The sequence below is a fragment of the Dromaius novaehollandiae genome, chromosome 14 (assembly GCF_036370855.1).
Source record: "Dromaius novaehollandiae isolate bDroNov1 chromosome 14, bDroNov1.hap1, whole genome shotgun sequence".
Taxonomy (NCBI): Eukaryota; Metazoa; Chordata; class Aves; order Casuariiformes; family Dromaiidae; genus Dromaius; species Dromaius novaehollandiae.
Window position 1 is genome coordinate 16,873,883 of NC_088111.1, and position 23,044 is coordinate 16,896,926.

General features: G+C 41.8%; 1 protein-coding gene across 11 annotated transcripts in view; it reads right to left on the bottom strand.

Moving 5' to 3' along the window:
• RBFOX1 (RNA binding fox-1 homolog 1) overlaps positions 1-21,160 on the bottom strand; it is a 1,256,643-nt gene extending 1,235,483 nt beyond the window's left edge. For all 11 annotated transcript variants that reach the window (XM_064520441.1, XM_064520435.1, XM_064520437.1 and 8 more), the window contains exon 1: positions 21,104-21,160. In XM_064520441.1, the coding sequence (XP_064376511.1) occupies positions 21,104-21,145 (42 nt within the window). In that variant the 5' untranslated portion in view covers positions 21,146-21,160. The remainder of the gene's footprint in view (positions 1-21,103) is intronic.
• Between the last annotated feature and the right edge of the window lie 1,884 nt (positions 21,161-23,044).

Here is a 23,044-nt window from a genome sequence, read left to right on the forward strand (position 1 = left end):
GTGGCTAATTTGAAAAAGAAACATGTGAATTAACTACCTTCTAAGTCATCTTAAAAGTCATGACTTTTTTTTTATTTTCCCCTTTTCAAAAACCCAAATCTGACTACTCGCTATTGCTAATCTTTTTTTACCTGCTTTCCATTAACCCTTTTCTGTTCAGGCAGATGTGCTCTGCAGGCTTCCAGTCACCTCTAAATAGGGAGCTCCCACTGACACTCCTCTGCGGTGGGTTTTGTCTTATGACAGGTACACAATAGGTAACAGGAAATTTCACTCATTCTGTAGCTGTTGGCCAGCATCCTGAACCAAAGCAAACTACCCCTGCCCACTCTCTTCACCAACCAAGGGACAACTTTTCCAGGCGCACGTTGGTAATTCTGGCAAATGCTACCTGCCCAACTTGCTTAACCTGAGAGCAGCGTGTCACCTGCTCCCCGGTGTGACGGCGTAGTCAAGAGAGCACGTAGAAATCAAACTCTCTGTGAAATTAGTCATACGCTAGCCCAGAAACTGCTAATAATGCAGAAATGATACGAGGATTTGCCGAAAACACTGACAGTCTATTCTGATTAGCAAGCAGAACTTCACCCTTTGGTGCCTGCAGGTCTAGAGCTCCTGCTGAAGAGCAAATGCATATGCATTAACACATACATGGGTAAATGCAGCCCCCTGGGACCAGGGTGTTAAAAGCAACGGCATAAGGGCTCTCCCCAGCAGATTTGGTTGTTAGTCTGGACTCAGTGGTGCTCACACCTTCTACTCAAAAATAAAATACGACTTCCAAGTTACTCTTAAAGGGGAAGAAATATAAGCATGGAAAACTGCCTCATGTTGCTTCATGAATTAAGCTGTAACTTACTCATCGGTTTAGCTTTATTTAACAAATATTTCCTAACACATTCCCTTCAAGTAAAGGACAAGTATTCATAAAAGCAGAGCCCTGAGTAGAAAAATCACAAGCGCACTGTATCAAAGGTAATGAGCCTAATGCAAGACAAGCACACAACAGGTCTTTGCTAAGTCTTTAGACAGATGAAATGTTTAAGTAAGAGCCCTTTTCATGGATATAAAAATACTGAACAGTATGAGCATCAGCGACGAGAGAATGCAGTTTGCCTGTGCGTTGAGGGCTTGAGTGGTCATGAGACGCAAGCACGTTTCAGACTAGACATATTCATTTACAAGTTTTGTCAGGAAGAATACTTACGTCTGTTATAACCATTTTCACTGGAAAGCTCCATTCGGAGAAAGCCACTGGTTGACAGTGAAGTTCCCGCGTACTCCAGCGGGCCAGCCGGCACCGTTCAAACAAAGAGGCCAAACATTTTGTCCCGCGTCACTTCTTTCCCAACCAAAATAAAAGGTAAGATTTTAAAGGCAGTACAAATTTAGCCATCTCTGGACTTAGGTTTTATCAGTTACTCAAATCATGGAAAGCATACCCCAAAAATCTGAGCTCAAGTTGAGCCATCAACTTGCACAAAACCTCCTTTGAGTTGCTAACTTAACAGATTTTCACATAAACAGATTAGAGTCAAGAGAACACACCAACCAGTTCTGCCCAGAATTTGTCAGCGAGAAAATAAATCTTTTTAATACATGATCTAATGAAAAACATGCTTTCCATCATGCTAAAGTTATTACCAATTCTGACACAAATTTGGTGACGAGAACACGCTGGGAGAGGCAGCAAGGAGATTCACACAGCTAATGGAAAAACAGAAGAGCATGCTAGAAGCATCGTTTCTTCTTCCAGCATTTATTTAGATCTTGGCCTTTATTCTCTTCACTTCTACAGCTGGCAGAAATAAGAGGTTTTGTTTCAGGCCAGAGAGAACATTTAATACAGTATATTTAGCTTTTAAAAATGTCCTGTACTATAGTCCTATCTTTGTATTTTCAAGGACCTTAACAAATTAGAAGCTATTGGTAAATTCTCACTGCATGCCAGGAGATAACTCAAAGAATTGCTATGGTTTTTTCCAAATTTGGAAAGTAAGCCAAGAAACAAAATGACTAATGGCAGGAATATGTCCATCGCCGCGAGCAGAAAGCGGAGGCTCTGCCTCAGCTCAGCCCCTTGCACAGCAGCGAGCTCCCCCGACAACTGCACCGCTCACTGTACGACACATTTTCATCCCCGATTCAGCTCTACCCATTCTAAGAGCATTAACTGCAGCTTTGCGATTAAAGCTCATTACACCAAGGCATCATACGTACCTGTTTTGTTGAGCCAGTCAGAGCTCAGGGATATTAGAGATCACCTCTCTGCAACTACCAACCGCTCCAGCGTGAGCCGTGCCAGGACCCTGGATAATTTTCATACAAACTGCCTATAACACGGTATATTTGAAAAGGTCTCTAACAGTTTAGTGCAGTCCTTTCATAAAATAAAATGTACAGGCTGCACTTAGAGAAATCACAGTTGCAATAATTACTTTTCTGTTATGACATTTTCCTTACGGTAATTAAAGCTGCCCTGTTTGTACACAGCATTAAAAGGCCACTGGCTTGTACCTAGTGTAGATGATGCCCAAACACCCGACTTTCACTTATGTTTTTATCACAGGATATAGGAGAGATGTATGCGACAATGGCTTTGTATCAGTTTTTTTGACTGAACAAATACACTCTCAAGAGAGAAAGAGAGATACGCCGGTGCAGGGCCAAAGGAATTCACAAACCCATATTTAGCACTCAGGAAAAAATGTAAAGAGTCCTAAAATTAACAGTAAGTACTTAGAGTAATCTCAAATTCTTTTTAATGCATCAGGAACAGCACACCTGAACGTTACAAACACATCTTCTGTGAATACTTCACATAAATGTGCCTTTGCTATTGCGGGCAGTCACTGAAATCAAACACAAACGGGGCGCGCACACGTAGGTAAGCAAAAACGGGGTTTCCTCACTTCACAGTGTTCATAGTGTTTTTAAATATTCGCTCCCAATGGCTAAGACGTACTTAAGGCAGACATGCAGCAAAATTTCGCTCTCTCTAACACGGTGTTATCAATACCACCGAACTGAGCTGCTGCCTTTGCCCTTGGAGCATAACGAACAGGAAAGGCACAATGCGCCGAAGAGCGTACGAAGCCCGTCGCCTCTTGGAACGTGGCTGGAGGGGCATCAGCAGGAATTTTCAGTACCTAAGGAACTTCTGCAATTTAAGTGCTATATGATTACGCTGCGAACACGTGTGTCATTTGCCGTCGGGCGCAGTCACCGAGCAAAGCCGAAGCACCTCGCCGAGCCGCCGTCCCAGCTCCTACCCCACCGCGGTGCTGCAGCTGTTCGACAGCAGACGGGGAAGAGCTTCCTAGCTGGCTCAGGGCACTGCTTGTTGGCTGCTTTACAGGAGAAAAAGCATAACTAAACTTGCTTAAACCCTGATATCAGGAAAAATAATCTCATCATGCTGTTGTCTAGTAATTTCTTTCCTGTCAATATTTTTATTATATATGAATAAGCGTTCAATGGAATACGTAAGCTACTCGACAAGAGACAGACGGCAAACAGGTCATCAGACCTTGTGCCTTTAAACACAGTGGTCAAAGCAGTGCTTTGACTGGGTTGACTTGATACAGCAGAACCTTTTCAGCCAGATAATAGGAAATATTTATCAAAAATTGAAAAAGTTTTCTTTTTTGTAGTAGCTTTCATGACAGTCTCTTCAAAGCATTAACTTTCTTTCCAGTCTATTAGTAAACCACTATTACAATATTATTGATAAATAAAATGCTTCCTAAATCATTATTGGAATATTTTATTTAAAAAAAGAAAAATCCTACTTTCTGTGCGGGGGGGGGGGGGGGGGAGACAGTACAATATGGCCCTGGCTGAAAGAGAATTAACTTGCTTTGCAAGCTTAGAAAGCTAGTTTGACCAAGTGCTGCACGTGTACTCAAACCATGAGCCACAGGGATAAGCTAAGCCACGGTACCTGATGCTCACTGGTGTTCAGTTCCACATTTATCATCAATATTTCTTATTCTCAGTACCATTTCCCCCGGTATTCTGCAGGAATTAATTTAATGAGCAAGCAGGCAGGATGAACACTAGAACAGACGTTCAGCGTCATAGATACGTAGATATCATTTGCACTAACATCCTTAGTTGTGAGGCAATAAGAATTTAGGAGGAAAAAAGGACAACTTATCTTCTACACTCACCCTTTTGGTCTTAAAACTTTCATCTCACTGATTCAGACTTAAAACGCGGCCACTCTGCAGGCTGGATTCAAGGCAAGCCTGCCCTATCAAGACACATTCCTACTTTAAGCAGCTGTTTCTGCTTCTGGCATTCAGTCTCACTTCATTTGTGTCAGACTCCCTTTCTGACAACTTTCTGATAATTGTTTCTGTTTGGATAGCTGTTTTTTTAAATATTAATAAATCAAATAATAATTTTGGGTTTTGAACTATTGCCTATTGGTAGGCAATGCATTTTTCATTATTTAGTTTGGCAAAAAGTGTTTCAGAATTGGTATTTTAAGTCTTCTCTGAGATACTGGCAAAGGACCTCCCCTTTCAGGGCTGCTTTTAGGGGACTCTGGTCTCTTCGGCCCCGGCTCCCTGTGTTGGCTCCAGTGACTCACGTGTTATTGCTTCACTTGGGAAGTGTTTCATTAACAGAGATTGAGGAACAGCCACCCCCACACCGACACGTGCATTTTGGGCCTCACAGTTTTACTTTTCTCTTTACTGCTACTTTAGCACATTTGTTTACCATATTTCAGATGCTTGGGGCCTTGATAACATCATTATAGAAATGTTTAATCAAACTCACAGTTTATTCCAACAACATTTGGCATCAGTAACAGCCATAACTCACTATAAACATTAAACTGGCAAGCTTACTCATGTGTGATCTTTGGCAGCTCTTAAATAATCGAAAATCACATAGCATAAAACAGATATTCAAATACATACTGCAATCCTGTGTGACTTATTGCACCTTGACTTTTTGTACATGTTCACGTGTACAAATAAAAGGAATCGGCAGATCTGTTCCACTGTTATATATCTCTCCAAAACAAAACAGCAGGGACTCGGAAACCCGGTAGACTCACCAAGTAGGCAGGAGCCTAATTCCTATTCCTTTTCACCAAGACCTGGGTTTCTGCGCAAAGTAATTCTGCAAAGGGCATTAATGACACTGTATCACCTAGGAGCATCAAGGACCACCACCCGACATACCAGACTTTGTAACACACGTTACTGAGACTACATCCATTTGCGAGTCACCGACTGCAGAATGTTTCCAAAAAGAGAGTTAATGACATCGTTATTACAGAAGTGACAAACATCAAGGCTGCAAGCGAGGTAGGCCTAAGTATGGGCCATTACATTGCATCAGGCGCTTTCCAGTCCTCTAGACGTTGCTCTTTTGAATATTTACAAGCACATGAAATACATGAGTTTGCCAAATTCAACTTCAAAAACCTAGGACGCCTATAGGTGCTACCACCAATACCCATCTGCAAAATGTCACTGGAGCAAGCCTGGCTCGAGCTCGCGTTGGAGCTCGCGGCTCCGTCGGACGTGCTATACCGAAGCCAGCAGATCACCCGGGCCTTGCCAGCAGCTACCAAACCGAGACGGGCCAGATTTGACAAGGACCCCGGCTATGTTCAGATGTACGTGCGAGCACATATACTCATTTACTGACTTTCTACTGAGAAACTACATGACGGCCAGTTTTGGAGGACCACCAAATAGCACTGATGACGGAAAATAGCCCCATTAAGCAGACTTTATGCCGTTTTTGTTCCGATTAGGCAAAAGCCATTACTTTCCACAGCCCTTACAGCAACCATTTCCCTGGGACACCTACCGCAAAAGTGACCATCTCTATTTAAGGGTGTTTTGGCTAACTACAGTGTTGTGGACTCCAGAGGATGCAGCTCACACCAGCAGCAACGACACGCCGGTAGCGGACAGGGGCTCTTGCTATCCCAGAGAGAGGTGGGAAAAGCACTAGGCAATTGAACACCCCCCTGCCCAGGAACACACTTGGTAAAACTAGCAGTACATGACAATTCCTGCAGTATGACATCTTGATGCTGCTTCTTGCCACAATGAGTATAAAATAATACCGATTTCGTATGAAATGCATGGTGTCACATTGACTTTGGGAGGACAGTGCAACAGTTTTTCCATATTTGCTCTTTTCCTGGCTAAAATACCTTAGAGTCCAACTTTTCATACATTTTTCATAACTATTAGAGCTAAACAACACCCTGCAAAGGTCTCGGAAACAGTCTTTTTATTAGTAAGGAAAACCTTATTGCAAAATATTAGTTTTTGCTTTTTTTTTTTTCCCTTTTTTGAGACAAAACAACAAATGAAAAAAATCAGCATTTTCTTTCAGCTCCAGAATTTTCACTGGGAAAAAAAAATCTTCATGGAAAGTTTTAAAAATTCTTATACTAATCTACTAATATTTTTCAACTAGATATCACTGACTCAATTTCTGATAAACATACCATATCCTATGTTACTTCCAATTACACTTTACTTAAAGTCAGCTGTCCCAGACCACCCAGACCTCTAGGCTCCTGAATAGCAACACAACCCTCGCAGCCAGATCTCCGGAGCTTATTCCCTCTGATGCAAATGAAGGAATATTCATCCTGTACGCACTAAGTCATCTTTTTTCAAGTTCTCTTTTGCACTTCCCAACACAACGCTAACTTTTCTTGGTATTAAAGATCAACTATCTACTGCTGGGCACCTACAAAGGATAAACTCCTAATTCTTAAAGCAGAGACAGAAAATACTGTTCTAAAAAAGACAACTGGTCGTATAATGGAAATGCTGGGGGTTAGGGGAAGCCCTCAAAATTGTCATTTCTGGAGACACAGACTTGGTTGCCCTGTTCCAAGTGCGATGACAAATGGGCCATGGGGCAGCAGATGCCACCAGCTGCACGCAGGGATTAGCTGGGGACAGGTCCAGCTGCCACCGCGGGCCTTTGCAGGGCTCCAGGACAGGGAACAGGCGCTGTCTGGTCACTCGCTCATGGGGCACAGCTGCCCAGATGTGCACAGGACTCAATAAATACCCTCCCCACACTCGCAGCTGGAAGGATCAGAGCTGCCTTCAGAGCATCACCCCAGCGTCGCAACGCAGCAGCCCTTTAGGAGGCTCTGGCTAGACCTCCATACCTGGCTGCGTTATTTCATTAAAAAGACTTGGCTTCTCTGGTTTTTAATGAAAAGTAGATGTTTCTATCCAGCATACACCATGAAATAAGTGGGAACATTGCTGATGTAAATGGAGTTGAGAATTTATCCAGCCCACATGTATAATGTTAGGAACAGACAGACACTGAAAATGCTTTCATGGGTTATTTAGAAATGTGGTTTAGAAGTTATTTTTGCTTAGCAGGGCTTCAAAGCTACAATTTTCCCCACTAAAATTGCTACAATTGATTTTCTTAACCAAAATTGTTGTTGATGTTCTTTCCTCTTACTATAACACGTATTTTTGGTTCTGGAAAAGAACATCAAAAATACTGCAGAATATTTTGTATAAAATGGGAATTTTCAGTACTGTCAATAAATGCACAGGAAAAGTCTCTTTGAGTGGGTAAAGAGTTAAGTGTTAACAAAAATAACATTTTCATGCAAATAATTTTAAGTAACTTGAATAAACCATGTATTCATGCATACGATATTTGCAGCAAAAGAAATCCAGAAAAATACCCAGAAAGTAACTGTTGAAACTTTTTCAATGTATTATTGAAAACACTCGACCGCCAAGGTCACCTTATTTACAGCCAGATAAGTCGAATCTCTTCGTGGAACAAAGCTGACACCCAGGGGAGAGACAATTAAGGTTGTTCCTCGTAAACAGATCCCCTCGGGATATATTTCCACTTAAAATATAAGTCAGAAATAAATCTATGACCCTTTCCTATCACCTGTTTTCATCATATAAAACACTACAGGATGAGGAAATAATGGCATTTTTGGACAGTACTTGAAGATGGAGTTTCCTCAGACCCACTGTCGCTGGATCCTCCCAAATCGCCTACAGCAGCTGGGTGACGCTGACAGTAATACAGCCGGCAGTTACTGCTGCTCCTTCTTAGGGTGGTGCAGAAACAATAAGCTTGCTGTCTTTATTAACAGAGTTTTTGTTTCTTTTTTTTAAGGGAACTATTGGTATCCAATTATAAAAAGGAGGAGGTTAAAGCAAATTGGAGCGTACCAGGTACAAACAGCCGAGGTGCCACCTTCTTACTGGAAATTACAAGTGAATTTTGATTTCTGCATCACTCAAGAAAACGCTGGGTCCCAAAAAACAAAACAAAAATATATCTTTCTCCTTATGCAATTTCAATATAGATTGACTCAATCTTTGTTTCGACAGGGTGCCTGGAGAGGAAACAGCACGGGGCATCTCAGCCTGACAGGAGCAGACCTGAGTGTGCGCAGTGAGTGTTTCTGGGGTGACCCAGGACACCGATGGGGAGCACCAGCCCGGGAAAGCCTGCCAGAGCGCCCGTGCTCCTCGCCTCCACCAGCACCTCTCTCGGGAAAGGAACCATCAGAAACTAACCTAGTGATGAGGAGCTTTCCACCTTGCACGAGTATTTCGCCAGAAATTCTACGTTCACCAAGTTTTCCTCAACAGATTTATAAAACTATCTCTCCAGGTTTGATTGCATTTTTACTTCTTTCAGATGTAAATTAAACCACTGCCCATAGCATAAGCAGTGGTGGAGCAAGCCCACCGAAACCAATTTCTCTCTTTACAAACGGGAGACGGGACACGCACGTTCCTGTGTGCATGCCAGGTGTTTGCGGGATGACATGGTATATGATATTCAGTCTTCAACCAACCTGTACTGCAAAAAGCTTTCTGGCAAGGGCTGCAAGAAATACTTCACACGTGATCTGAAAGAATACGTATGATCTGTAACACAATTAAGAATGCATTACACATGCATCTCCTCTGCTTTTCTTACCTTCATGCTGCTCCTTATGGAAAAATGGTTAGGAAAAGAAACAAAACAAAAACTACTATCATGCTATTGTGAAAAATCTATGGTGCAAATGAAGTTTTAATGTTGCTCAGACAACTTCTGCCACCACCTCAAAAGGGACAGAGAAGAACCAAGTACTCAGGGAACGGTACCAAGACAACCGAAGGGACAGTCTCCATTTCAGGGCAGATTAAAAAGAGATGATGGAGCAGCACTCTGACACAGGCTGTGTAGAGAAGAGTAATAAGGAGCAGTTACTCATTATTAGAGGACACCAGATGAACTTAAAACCATCAGAAGGGGTTTCTGCCTGCCCCCGACCGCGTAATCAAACTGCAGGACTAGAGATACTGCAGACGGGCAGGTTCAAAAAGTGATTAGACAAATTCTAAGGAAAAAAAAAGTTTATGAAGAGTTAATGAAGACAAAAATAGATATAATGGCTTGATAAATTAGTTTCTAACTCATGGGCTGGTAGAACTTAGAAATGTATTAAACTAAGATTATTGTGCGTTTGCTTGTTCTGTAACACCCATTACTGGCCACTGCAAGACTAAGGTACCATACTGGATAGTCTGACCAAGTACAACTATTGTGCCCTTAACAACCCTTCTATTTTATTAAGGCAGGAAGTTACAGTCATTTTCTTAGGATGTAAATTGGAAAACATTGATGAGTAACGCACAGAATTTACAAGTGTTTCAATTACTCTCACATAACTTAAGTGTCTTTTAAACGTTAATACTCCAAGCCTGCTTTTGAAAGCTTATTTCTTTCTGCCATCTTTTTAATAGTATTCTGCATTGAATGGATATTTAGCTACTTCCTCAGAAGCCAATCTAGCTCTCAACGTGCACACTGCCTCCAGAGTCCCTGTGGAACTGCAATAACAGCCAAGGGAAGAGAGGATCAATATTTTCAAAAGAAACCCGTAAGTAAACAGTCTTCCCTTAAAAATAATAAAAAGATGAACAGAGCCTAATATTTCAGCTATCTGGTCTACTTCAACCTAAATACACTCAGATTGCTGGACTCTCCAGAGATGGTGATTGCAAATTAAAGACCTGCAATTTTTGCACATAATTTATGACTGCTATAACTCATTTACGTGCAAAAATATATGTGCCCATTCAAGCAGGTACAACATAAGTTAATATTCTGAGTCAGACAGATCAAGGCATTTCACAGTACGATAACATTTAAGCAGTAAGCAATCCCTTTTAAATGGGCTGTTCCTATGCGTTAAGTTAAGAATATCTTCAAGTACTTTGTGAAATGAGGACATTTGTTTATGAAATCACTTCTTCAGTTATCTCCCCTTTTCTCATCTATTTCCTCTTTCTGACTTCCAATGTATCACAGTATGAACACATTTTTATTATGTGAAAAAAAACCCAGAGCTATATGGACAGCCTCACAGAGGGGTAGTTAGTGTGGTCTGGACCTTACTGACTCCAGCTCTTAGAAATAAGAATGTCAAAATTTTATCCTGTAAAACTTAGTCGTACTTGATACGGATAAAGAGTAAATTTTCCTCTCTCTCACGCTCACACCAGTACGGCCCAGAGGTCAGCGTTCACTGCTTAGCGCCAGGTGAAACAAGAAGCACCTACCTCGGACCTGGCTTCCCCTGGACGCAGTAAGGGAGCCCCCTCCCAACGCACATCTGGCCCCTCCAGCAGCAACCAGATGCCAGCTGCAAAGCACACAGTACCATTCCACATCCCAGGTTATCGAAATGGTACGTGCCTAATTTCAGTCTCTTCTGCTGTCAGATTGGTGCTTTCCCAATAAAAAAAGTGTCTTTTAAAACAATAAAAAGACAGTCTATGTATGTAGTAGTTCTAAGTAGAAACTGAGAGGGAAAAAAAACACACTTCCTTTCCTCCTATAAGCAACTGAAAAAAAATGCAGAAATACAAGTTTAGTTTAAACAAAAAGGAAAAATTAAGATGTTTTATATTCAAGATAGCTTCTCTTCTACCATTATTATAAATGCCCGCTGCCAGGTAAGAGTAGAGCTGCTGAAATACTACTGCAGCACATTCACCAAGAAACACTTTTTATGCTAATAGGAGAGACTAGATGATTTGGAAAAGGCAGCAATGGCAGATTTATAACATAATACTTGCCTTCGCAAAGCAAGAACAGAGCGAAAATTGACTGTCAGTGTCCCTCATTTAATACAGTGGAATTTAAACCTAAGGCAAAACATTTTTCCAGAGAAACAGCTTCTGCCGAGTAACAATAACGATGCTTGAATTTATGCTCTGAAGTATTACAATTTCTGAACCCTCAATAGGAGGAAACATTTTTGTAAATATAGATTGAGAGCTACAATTTCCTACAAACTGTCACTAGATGGCATCTTGTCATCACACTTTAAATCTCAAAGTTCATTTTTACTGTCATTCCTTTATGAGATAAAATACTAACAGAAAATGTCCTGATAAGATTCCAGTTTACTGTAATTCCTACGACACTGTTTGCACCACCATGCAATACATGCCATCCTGCCAAGCAGAAGTCACCTCAAAAATTGTACAAAACAAATATTCATAAATTGGCTATCAATACAAATTGCAATGCATACATAAAAGTGATAGCAAAACTATTAAGACTACTTAAGAGAGGTGATTTTGTTTTGCTTAAGGGTTGTTTTTCTTCTAATTTATAGTTCTGGCACATAGGAATTCTTAAAAGGTTGAAATTCTGGCTTGTGATGGTTTTTTAAAAATTGTAGGTTTCGCTTCTTTTCAAGCACTGTCAATATAAACGGAATGCAACAGTAAAACCAGAAATCATGCACATAAAATATGGTCTAAATTTGTTAACTGGACTATGAGTATTTTTAATCTTCATGAGGCATCTGATTTATTTGCCTCTAAGAATTATAAAATCTCAAGATGAATTTTATGCAATTCTGGTAACACAGCTAACTAAAATTGGTATGATGGGCAACTATACAGTATTTATAACTTTTTTGTGCCACCGTTTACGCAAACTATTCATTTTCTTCATTTGCTTTCCAGTAGCACATTTCTGCAACTCCTGACTGAGAAAACGAACAAAAGCAAAGGACTCAAAGCAAAAGCTGGCCAAAATTATCACATTTCCTTTGGTTTCACTCGAAGTTATAGAAGTACTGAAGATGTACAGAGCTCTCCACAAAATGTCAGGTTTATCCTATACGCTATTCCCTACAGTCCCTTGCGTTCCATGCGTGGGAGCATCCACCCCCCCCCCCCAACCAATCCTGTATTGCCATCAGTGAACACTCAACTTTTATACAACTTTAACATAAAACCAGTATGATCTTTTTCTGCTTTTTCTTAATCTGTTTGCTTATCCTTAGATTGCAAGCATTTTGAACAACTCCCCTGAAAGTTTCTCAAATTCCAGCGTGCTGAAACTAGGAAAAATTGAATAAAAGGAACAGCCACAAAGGCATTTGGTTTCCTCCTCCACTTTTTTCTCTACTCCTTTTCCAACAGCTTTTGTCTCAGCTGTTCTAGCCCAAAGGCTGGCTTCCCTCATCTTCGAGTCGTGGGTAGCAGAAGAGGTGTGGGACCACACTTGATGGAGACTCTTCCCACAGCAGCTGGCCTCGTCTCTGGTGAGGAGCTATGCGAAGAGGAACTCCCTTAGAAGCTCACCCTACTCCTTCCTAGATGCGCTGCTTGCTCCACGCGTTTAGCCCCTCTGTATTGAGTTACTGTCCAGCCTTAGCCTTTCTCTCCGCACCAAAACCACGAACATTTAAAAAGATGCAATGATCTTCTGCTGACCTTTACCTGACATTTCAGCAGCTCTGTTGATTCATATGCTTGGTAGCATTTGAATTTCCAGCTGGTCAGTACCTCATTACTTATTTTTATTTCATTTAGACTGACTTTTAATTCCATGACTAATGCACAGAAGCAGAAAAACTTTTGACAGTGAAAGGAAGGCAGGCTGGTAAATTCATTACAAATCTCAGCTACATGGAGAACGGTACATAGCTTAGCACATTTACTGCCAGCCAAGATCATCCCAAACTTTATTTTAATACAATGAAAAATTAAAAACTCAACTTCTGTCAACTTAAAGACATCTGCTTTCCTAATAATAAGAAAATAGTTACAATTTTGTGGACATCCACACTATCACAGCTATAGGCAAAGGCTAACCAGCAATAAGAAAAATCACAATTCAGCAAGGTATGCACCTAATTTAATAATAACGCGCATGTTGTAACCTGATGCAAGAGGAAAGGGGTATCAATATATTACAGAAATTTGAATACTGAGAATGTCATAACAGCCAGTTTGTCCTCATTCAATTTATCATTAAATAATATTTGTAATTCATCTGAGGTATTTCCCTACATAAGCTATAATAGTAACACTATCTCATCCTTTAAATGATGCTGGAATATTTTCAAGGAGACTCTGACCTCTCTCTCTGATACCAAAAGATCAGATGACTGCCAAATAAGAGTCTACTAATAAAACCTACTGGTGTAAAAAAAGTATATCAATTTTCAAAGCACAGGTGGTCATAAAGAGAGGGTCTGGGTCCTGCTCTACCTCTCTAGGAAATCATGCTTATATACTAAATAGAATATGAAGCCTCTAACACATCTGGAGAGCAGAAGTCCAAGTCCAATCTTCATGCATGCCCTACATGATCTAAAATACTGCCGATGCAGTATTATATGCATGCAGGAAATCCTTAAAACTATCTGCCTATGCAAAAGAAAAGGGCAAAGAAGTCAGCGCTGAGGCAGAAGGGGGGTTGGGGTCCTACGCACTCCCTCCCAGGACTGCCAGTCAACAAAGACACACTCCGAAGTTCTTCCTTCCCTCGCCCCCATCCACAGTACGCCAGTGCAGGTGAGCAGCGTTTGATGGAGCACCATGCAGCTCCAGAGGCCAGCAGGGAACCAGCGTGCGTGATCCCCGCTCTGCAGGTCGCTAACACTGTACACAAACCAGGACCTAAGACTTGACCTAACTCCTGTGCCTAACTGCTTCTAACTATTCCTCTTATGGGGATGAACAAAGCAATAGATTTCACCACCCTGGTTGTTCAAAAGCAGTCGAACCTTGCGATGTAAAACTTGACAAAAATCTTGCCACGTTAGACATCTTAGGTAAAATTTGGATCTCTGTCTAAAAACAATTTACATACAGTGAAACAATAAAATAACCGCCAATCGACATGGTAGAGCTGTAAAGACTTTTCCTTCATTTTGCCACGGTTCTATAGACTGGGGTGAGAATTCAAGGAGGATTTACCAAGATTTTCTGCAGGTTCTTTTCAATTCCCACACGTCAGATCAGCTCTACAGCATCCCCCGAGATACAGACACAACAGGCAGAAGATCCTCCCCTCTGTCCCAACATATTTCCCAAATGCTCTCTTGATGATACAATAGTGAGGAAAAAGCAAAAAAAAAATCTGCTTCAGAGAAGAATGGAATCCCATTCACCAGCCAAAACACGTCAAAATGCTCCTGAGAAACCTTACTAAAGGCCCTGAACGCTCACAAGGAACTGCAAAGAGAAGCTGGGACAACGGAGACAGGGTAACGACTGAGGTGCGTAAGAGCTTACAGGAGGAGAAGGGAGGGAACTAGCAGGAACACACACTGGATGCAGTAAGCAGGAACTCGTCCGTTAGAAGCAAAGTATTTTCAGAAGAACTCTGACTGCCGTTTTAATTTCTCTGAGGTCTTCCTTGCCTTTTCACTGCGCTACAGACAGCGACGGGCGAGGTAAGACACTTCTGACGGGGACGGGTTGAGGCATTGCCAAGAAGGCTCCTGGCATAGCGAGAGCTGTTGTTGGCTTGGACGTGATGAAGAAGACAGCTCTGAGCAAAGCAATGTAGATAAAGAACTGCTACCATGACATGGAGAATGGAGACTTTTATGAGACACAGTAGAATAACGTATTTTTTTAGCCTAAAAGAACGAAGGCAGAAGAGGACTCTCAATGCTGCCTATAAATGAGACACAGGTCTTCTGCAAAGCGGAAGTAAATCTGAAATCACTTGAATAGTGTCCCACTGCCAGTGGCAGCAAGGGGAAAACGAGCAAGTTTTGAGATGAATCTTCAATTTAAGGAAGGGAGTATGTGACACATCTTGATATAAAAGCAGATACCCAAAGTCAGTGACTGTAGTCGTCTTTACCAGAGCTACATCCTATATTTTTAATATATCTTAATCTTTGCTGACATCCCTCCCTCTTTTCAAAATCTGAAAGAGTAATCAACTGCTTCGGTAATCCATGTCTCACAAGAGACAAGACCTAATAGACAGATAGGCAGCTATTAAATACTGTGTTTATATTTGTTCAAATCCAGCATTGTTTCCCCACAAAAAACAGCCCATTAGTAACTGAATCCCTCAGATTCAGTGCGTCATCTTTACTCCCCTAAAATAAGTTGATAAAACTGAACTTTTTTTCCCCCAAAAGCAAAAGAGTCACTGTCTAACCATCTCGGAGACTAACTGAATGCCGCAATGCTAAGTATGGCACTATTTCATTATTCAGTACTTTTTATGAAGTAACTTACTGAGTTGAACAAATGTATTTTAAGGATCTGGGCTACAGCATAAACAATTCCTACAGCACACAGTGTTTTACGCTTGCAAAAGCTTACACAACCATTAAGCCCTTGTTTAGCAAGTAATTCTGTTCCATGTACTTTTTTTTTTTTAAGTGTCAATGTTTATGCATGACTATTAATGACACACTGAAGATTTCACTGTGCTCTCATGCAGTTTTCATTGAATCACCAAGAATAGGACTGTAACAGCTTGCATGTTTCCAGGCCTGAATGGCCAGGGGTTATAAGCAACTATCAGGTGTGACAGACCATTATCATTTTTATATATATATATATGATATAACAGAAAATAAGAAGGAAGAACTAGGATAAGAACCATTTTCATGAAGAGAGCTATTTATAGAGACCATTACTCACTGCAATTGCCAAGTCATTTTTGGAATCACTGCTCCCCAAACATGGGGACATTTGACTATTTTCAAAAACGCACTATTTGTCAGGACCCAAGTGATCAGATTTTGATGCATCAACAACCACCTTCTTGCTTACCCACTATTTCCCAATCCATGCCACTATATTTGGAGAAAATTTGTACTGCTTTCACTAAAATAATATTAAGTTAGTATATTATGTGCATTTTTCTTGAACCCATATTAATTGGCATATTTTTAAGTCCTACATCCATGCTTCCCTTGATTTGCCTGCAACTGCTGTCAGAGCAGGAGGTCTGTAACTGCCAAGCCATCCCATTTACCTTTTCTAAGTATTGGCACATCGTTAGGGGCCTCTCCTCCTCTCTCTCAGATCCTATTTACACAGAAGAGAAGATATTTCTGAGACATACAAGCACCACTGAGGTCAATAATTCTGAACAAAACTCAAATATCCAGAGTTAGCTCTAAGTTTTTATTTTAGCTAACTAGCTATTTTGCTTCCTAAAAGAGCATGCTCTTGTTTCAAAGGTAGTATTGGCCACTTCAGCTAAACTTTCATGAATCATTGCTAGATGCCAGAGATACAATATTGGTCTAAGCAGGACAGATGCTCAATTCCTTCTATATGCTTTTAGTGACAGACAAGCACTGAGCTACTTTCTCAGAGCTTATTTCTTCAGACCTTCAAAACGTAAGGACAAATATCAGAAAGAAGCACCTGGCCACTTTAGGCTTTTGGCTCCTTTAAAAAGGGGGGAAGGAAGAAAAAAAGAAAAAAAAGAAACCCCACAACCCAGATCACCCAAAACTTTACTTCTTCAGTTTTATTTTCTTAGCTCTACAGTCATAACCGATTGTCTGATTAGATTCAGGAACAAAGGAAAGACTTTAAAAGGCACAATTGCTCAGTCTAATGAAAACGTCTCAAATTATTTAAGAAATGCTCTATTAAGCAGCCATACATATCAAGAAACATGTAATTTGATAGACCTGATTCGCCACTGAGTTACTCCAATTTTATACCACTGTAACTCCAGTCATTTCAATAAAGTCTCAATGATATAACACAGTAGTGAATTCAGTCTATGAGTTTCAGCTGCATTATGCTTTAATACAGAATCTGTCATTAAGAGCAGGACAAGCAGCCCATACTACCAAAAAAAAAGTGAAAAAAAGCCTTTCAGAGACTGGAACTGAGGTGTTATTCAGTTATTCGTTCTCAGATCCATCTGAATTCTCATCTGTCAGCTCTCCTTTCATTACCAGGTTGTTCTACAAGCAATGATCTGGCAAGAGGTCTGAAAAAATCCTATGTATTCTCCCTCATCCATCACAACAAACAACTTCACAGGCAACAACAGAGATGGTATAATTTCAAGAGAAATAAGCTCAGCTCACAAACCCGTTATTTTTTACGCCATGATTGTGTGGCATCAGAAATATCATGGAACACGTAAATCCCTTTTCTCATCCCATCACAACCCTCTTCAACAGAACAAACTATGCTGCCAAAATTGCCTTTATAACTCTTCCTCACCACTGCAGATAGCAGAAAACAAAAATCAGGGATGCATGAGTTACTGAAGACTCAAGCAAGATAGCTGAAATCCTGTTTTTAAGGATGTACTTTGAAGTTGGAGAAGAACGCCTTCCTATACGCAATATCCACCAAGGGATTCAGTCAAAAAGTACAAACTCTGAACTTGCAGGTAAGTTTGGAAGTTTGGCCAACAAATTCTGTAGAGCCTTTCTTTTTTTTCTTTTTTCTCTTTTTTTGGAAGGGGGGAAGGTTTTTCATTTTAAGATGACGGGTATTTATAAAGACTTGTTCTACACTTGTAGCCAGACCATTTTCAGTGCTAGAAAATGAATTCTGCCAGAAAAAGACACTACGATAACCTAATTCTTCAAAAAAATTCAGTTTCAGGTGATATGAACCTAATCTCAATGCTAAGATATTACTCACAAAAATGAGTTTCTAAAAATAAACCAACACCTTTCACTACATTATCTTAGAAGAAAACTTTTACCAGTCTCTGGCAGAAAGGCTGTAACTTTTCAGTAGCTTGAAAAAGAAGCATCAGTGCCAGAAAGAATTATTGAAAGAAGAAGAAATTATTTCAAAACTTAGTATGCAGGGGGAAAAAAAGGATTCCATGAAATCACCATCAGGGAAATTATAATTGTTTTACTTATATTTTGATCTTGTGTAATATTTTTACATTTATGTTAATGTGACTAAACATCAGTTCTGAAAGGCAGTGATTTCAAACTGAAAGACAGTTTTCATTTGGAAGAAGTCTAACCAACCCCCTTCTTTCAAGGAGCTTTTATTGTTTAAGCTTGTGGCAGACAGATGAATGGATTTTCTGCCTTAAACATTTCTCGGTGCATGGGGTGCAGGCAGGCCACAACCCCGAACAAGCCATCCGTCCCTGGCGGAAACAGGACTGGGCTGCTGCGACCCCCGAGATGGTCTCCCTGCGACCGCCCAGGACACACCGAGCCTGCACTGAACGAGACCGCGATCAGGCAGAGACTTTGGGATCTGGACTGTAAATTATTGTCTGTTTTTAGCACAACTTCTATAAAATCCGCTTGGCATGAGTGGCTAAATCTGCTGAAGCCTTAGGCCGCGCTCCCTAGTTCAGTGAGAAAGGGCCCCAGAGCTGCTGCAGGCGGGAAGGATAAGGGAGTTACCAGCAATTTGCATTCCTGTGCACTGCTGAAACAGTGCTAATTGCTGGAGTTACCACCTCTTTGTCAGACCTTGAGAGATAATGGCTGGACCCAAAAACGGAGACACACCTGTCAGCAGAAACGGCAACAGTGAACGGCCTACCTAGGGACAGCGAGGAGACCCAATAAGGAGCAGGAGACCCCAGACCCAAATATTACTATTGGTCTGAACTACCACGTGAGGGGTGGGAAACTTAACTTGAAAAAGCTATAATTGCCGAGGGATTTCTTTGTTTGGCCCCTCTCCCCCTCTCGTCCCTGGTCCCTGGTCCCTCGGCGGAGGCCCCCAGCTTGAGCTGTGATTCGAGCGGAGTCAGCGGAACATCATCGGCCTCGGAGTGGTGGTAGCTAGCTTCTCTCCTTTTCCAACTTTCTCTATCTTTTCCCCTTACCCTTGTTCTGTTCCCCTCTTCCCTTCGCCTCCCCTTCGCCTTCCCCCCTCCACCTTTTCTCCCCACTTCGTGGAAAATAAAGTTAAAAGGTTGTATGATATTTGACCAGTTTTAGGGTCTTAATCTCGTCCTTGGGATCGTAACGAAACCTTCCCGATATTGGATCGGGACAAAGCTTCAGCTTTAAGATTACATAAATCATGCCTACAAATAGGAAAAAAGTGCTTGAGAGGTTTGCCAAAAACTTTCAATATTGTATATTTCCTCATTCTGACATAAATCAGCATTCCTACAACCTCAAGTTTGAGGGTATGCAATATAGGTAATTAGAAAAAAAAGGGAAAGCAGGAGAACATAAAATGTGCATGGAGTTAGATAAAGTCCAAGACTGACATCCTTCAGCCTGCGGCACCTGGAAAGGCCCTGTGGCATGATGTCAGTATTTTATAGAGACAGAGAAGATGAAAGGGAAGCTGAACCTCTGCTCAGAGAGCAAGGGCACAGTAAGGCTGGGTACTCCAGCAAGATCACAGAAGATGTCTAGAGCAGCATCAGAAACCCAGCACTGAAGGCATGAAGTCTCACACTGTTCCAGCCTTACACTCTAATCTTTCTGTGTAGGCCCACCAGAGCATACACTGCTACTAAAGAAGCCCTATGAATGTTTAAAGGATATATTTTTCCCCATTTGCCTCTCCTGTCCATTGGAAGGTTGGTACAAGTACACCAAAATCATTTATACATCAAGTTTCATAATGAAACAATGTCAAAGTTATTTTTTAATAGTACTGAAGACAAGAATAGCAAAATCCCTAATAAAGTAGGCAACAGCTGTTAAGCCTTCCTATTTGGAGAACATTATTGTTATTATAAAGTGTACTGGATACTAACCTAATAAGCTTTTAAACCAGATCATTCCCTTTATGGTTGGTAACCAATCCCTCGGGGAGAACGCACCAGGGGGACGTTAAAGATGTTTGAAATTGCCTAAAGTAACTATTGAAACAGGTTATAAAGACATTATTAGATTAGTTTTGCCTGTATTATGTAAATTCAAACAGCTTGCTCCTGCTGTATCATAAGCCGACTGGTTCATACCCTAGCTTTGTGAACTCACTACTGGTTGTAGCATACCCAAAGCACTACCTGAAACATGATCCTGACTATATATTATGTTTGGAGAAACAAGAAGCACTGAAGAGTGGGACGTAAGGCATTCCTTACAGACCGGAGGAGCTGGACTGCAGGCAACGGTGAGCACGCCAAGCTCTTAGTGGCTTCAAAGATGATCAGCACCTTGGAAAATCAGCCCTTATAGCACCTTGGCATACGCGTATTTTACGTACACCCATTTCCTACAAAGTGATAGTATTATACAAAATAAAAAAAGGATAAGTGCCCTAAAAGGGCAGACTTGACAATTTCTGTCATTTCAACAGATACATGCGAGTTCCTCTTGGTCCAGCCCTGTGCAATTTGCAAACAGCGGCATTACAACTGCAAACACTTTGGACTTGCATGACATTCAGCAAACTTGTCCAAATTTTTGTTTTCTTTTTCCTGTATCTACCCTCACTGAGGGCATCATTACAATACAGCACTGGGGAGACGGCAGTTGTATACTGCCCCACACTTTCCTCTGACACTATCTTCCCTTGCACAGCAGCGAGATGCAACCTGAACCCACATCAGTAAGTTGACGGGATACAGGCAGTAGCACAGAAGAGAGCCTCACCGGGCTGTTAATGAACTTACACTGTAATGACTTATATCAGTTTTCTTCAGTTTGGTAAACAAGTTAGATGTTTGCTGTACTACATATTCAAGTATTAAAGAGCATTTAAGCAAACGGAAATACAGTTACTTCAACAGCAGCAAGGTATCACAGGTAAAAATCGGTTCCAGTGACGGATGGCTGGAGCACTTCGGAATAGGATCTAAGCTCAGTTACAGAATCTAATGTATTCAGCAAAATGCTGCTACTTACTGGACCTTGAGGACTGTTCCTGGCACTGGAAGCCAGCGTCATAACATCAGATTTATGGTCCTGAAAAGAGAGGAGGAAAAAAATTCAGATTAAGCAGAATAGTTTGCACTTTACATAACAGGAATAAAGATCAACACGCAGCACCACTACAAGCAGGCTCAGAAGAGCCATTAGTAAAAACTGTCGATTACACATTAGACACTCATTACTAGAGCACACACCTTTTTGCTTTTAACACAATGATCTCCAGGGAAGTAGTATGCTTATCCCTGTTTTAAAAGGGTGCGGGTGGGAAGGCCAGGACGACAGCTACGGCTGTTCAGAAGCTGAGTCAAGAAACAGAAAGCAAGTCCCGTACACCCGGGCTGCACAGCTTTGCCCTAGGAGTTTGGATGACAGTTTCTGAGCTGCCCCAAATTCTCTCAGCATCATATGAAAAATGATGCGTTATGTCATTCGAAGGATTATTTGTCTGCTTGACAACAGCTTATACGATGCTACTGCAAAGCACTGTGGCCCAGGTGGAGCCGGCAGGCAGGGCCACAGCTACGCCAGCGCGTCAAGCAGGCAGGGCCACGGCTACGCTATTCAGGTCCTTGCCGAAGGGACACCCAGCGCCCCGTTTCCTAGCCCTCCCGCGAGGCCTCAGCCGCGCACGAGCTGCCCTCCCACGAGGCAGGCGCAGGGCAGAGCCGGGCACAGGCCTTGCTCGGCGAGTCCGGGCACCGGCGGGCAGCCAGGGCACACAGCCTGCCTGCTGGAGGAAGCGGCAGGATTTGGCAAACACCGCGCTGTGTTTGCGTGCAGACAGGGCTACGGTTTTAGAATAGCCTTCCTTCCCCCAAAAAACAAAATGGACTGCGTGGGGGAAGCCACAGGCTTCCTATGTGGGGTTAACTAAATCTATAGAGACCTTTTTTTTGGGGGGGGGGGGGGGGCATAGTTCAATGTCCAGCAAAAAAAAAAGGACTACTACTGTACTACTACACCCCTGGCTAAGGCAACACAGAAACAGCGGCTTAGATGCACATTTAGATAGGTCACAGAAGTGCCACAGCATGTCATTGCAGGACTCGAGCCAGTAATTAAAACATCTCTCTTTTTACAGGGATATGTTAGAAAACCATTAGCACACTGAATTTTTGTCCGTTCCCTGGCGAATACTGCAAGTACATTCATATCTGTATTTTGAAAAGGTCTCGCCTGCCCGGCACTACGCAGGGATTTGCATGCTGAAGCCACACAACGCGGTTGCTCCTAATGGGGGGACTTGAAGCCTGATGAGCCAAAATTGCTGCCTGTCTGGCAGAGGCAGCAGAGAGCAACTGCGGTGAACTCCTTCAAATTATTATTATTATTTTTCAAGTATGCCTCCAGACATTAAGCTTCTCGATCTTTTATTTATAGAGGTGATGTGGTAGATGGCGCATATTTCAGGGAGTAGATAGCGAATCCCTGGTAATTCACTGCATGACCTTTCATCATTTCACTCCTCTACGCCCCACTTTATCCATTAATATATGGAGGACGACACCACTTTCTCATCGGAAAGAAGCTTAATGCCTATAAACTGTCTCAAAAGACAGCTGAACCAGAGTCGCAGCAGCTGCAAACATGCTGCATTTTGCCACCGACGCATGAAAAGAATTTACGGGCTACAAAAATTAACATCTCCAGTGGAAATTAAAGGTATTCTCATTATTTTTAACTTCTCCCCGCATTACAAGCCGAGTCGCATCAGGAAGTTTTTACGCAGCCGGTGTGCTGTACTGCAAATAGTGCAAGCGCTAAAGGCCCCCAGCCAACCCAGCCGCTCCATACGCCGACTTCTTTGCGGGAAATGCCCAGCAATGGACTTTACAGGACAGATAGAGATGCCAGGTCACCACCAAAATCAGCCAAGATTCCAAGCCAATTCCTGCTGCCCACCTGCCTTTGTTT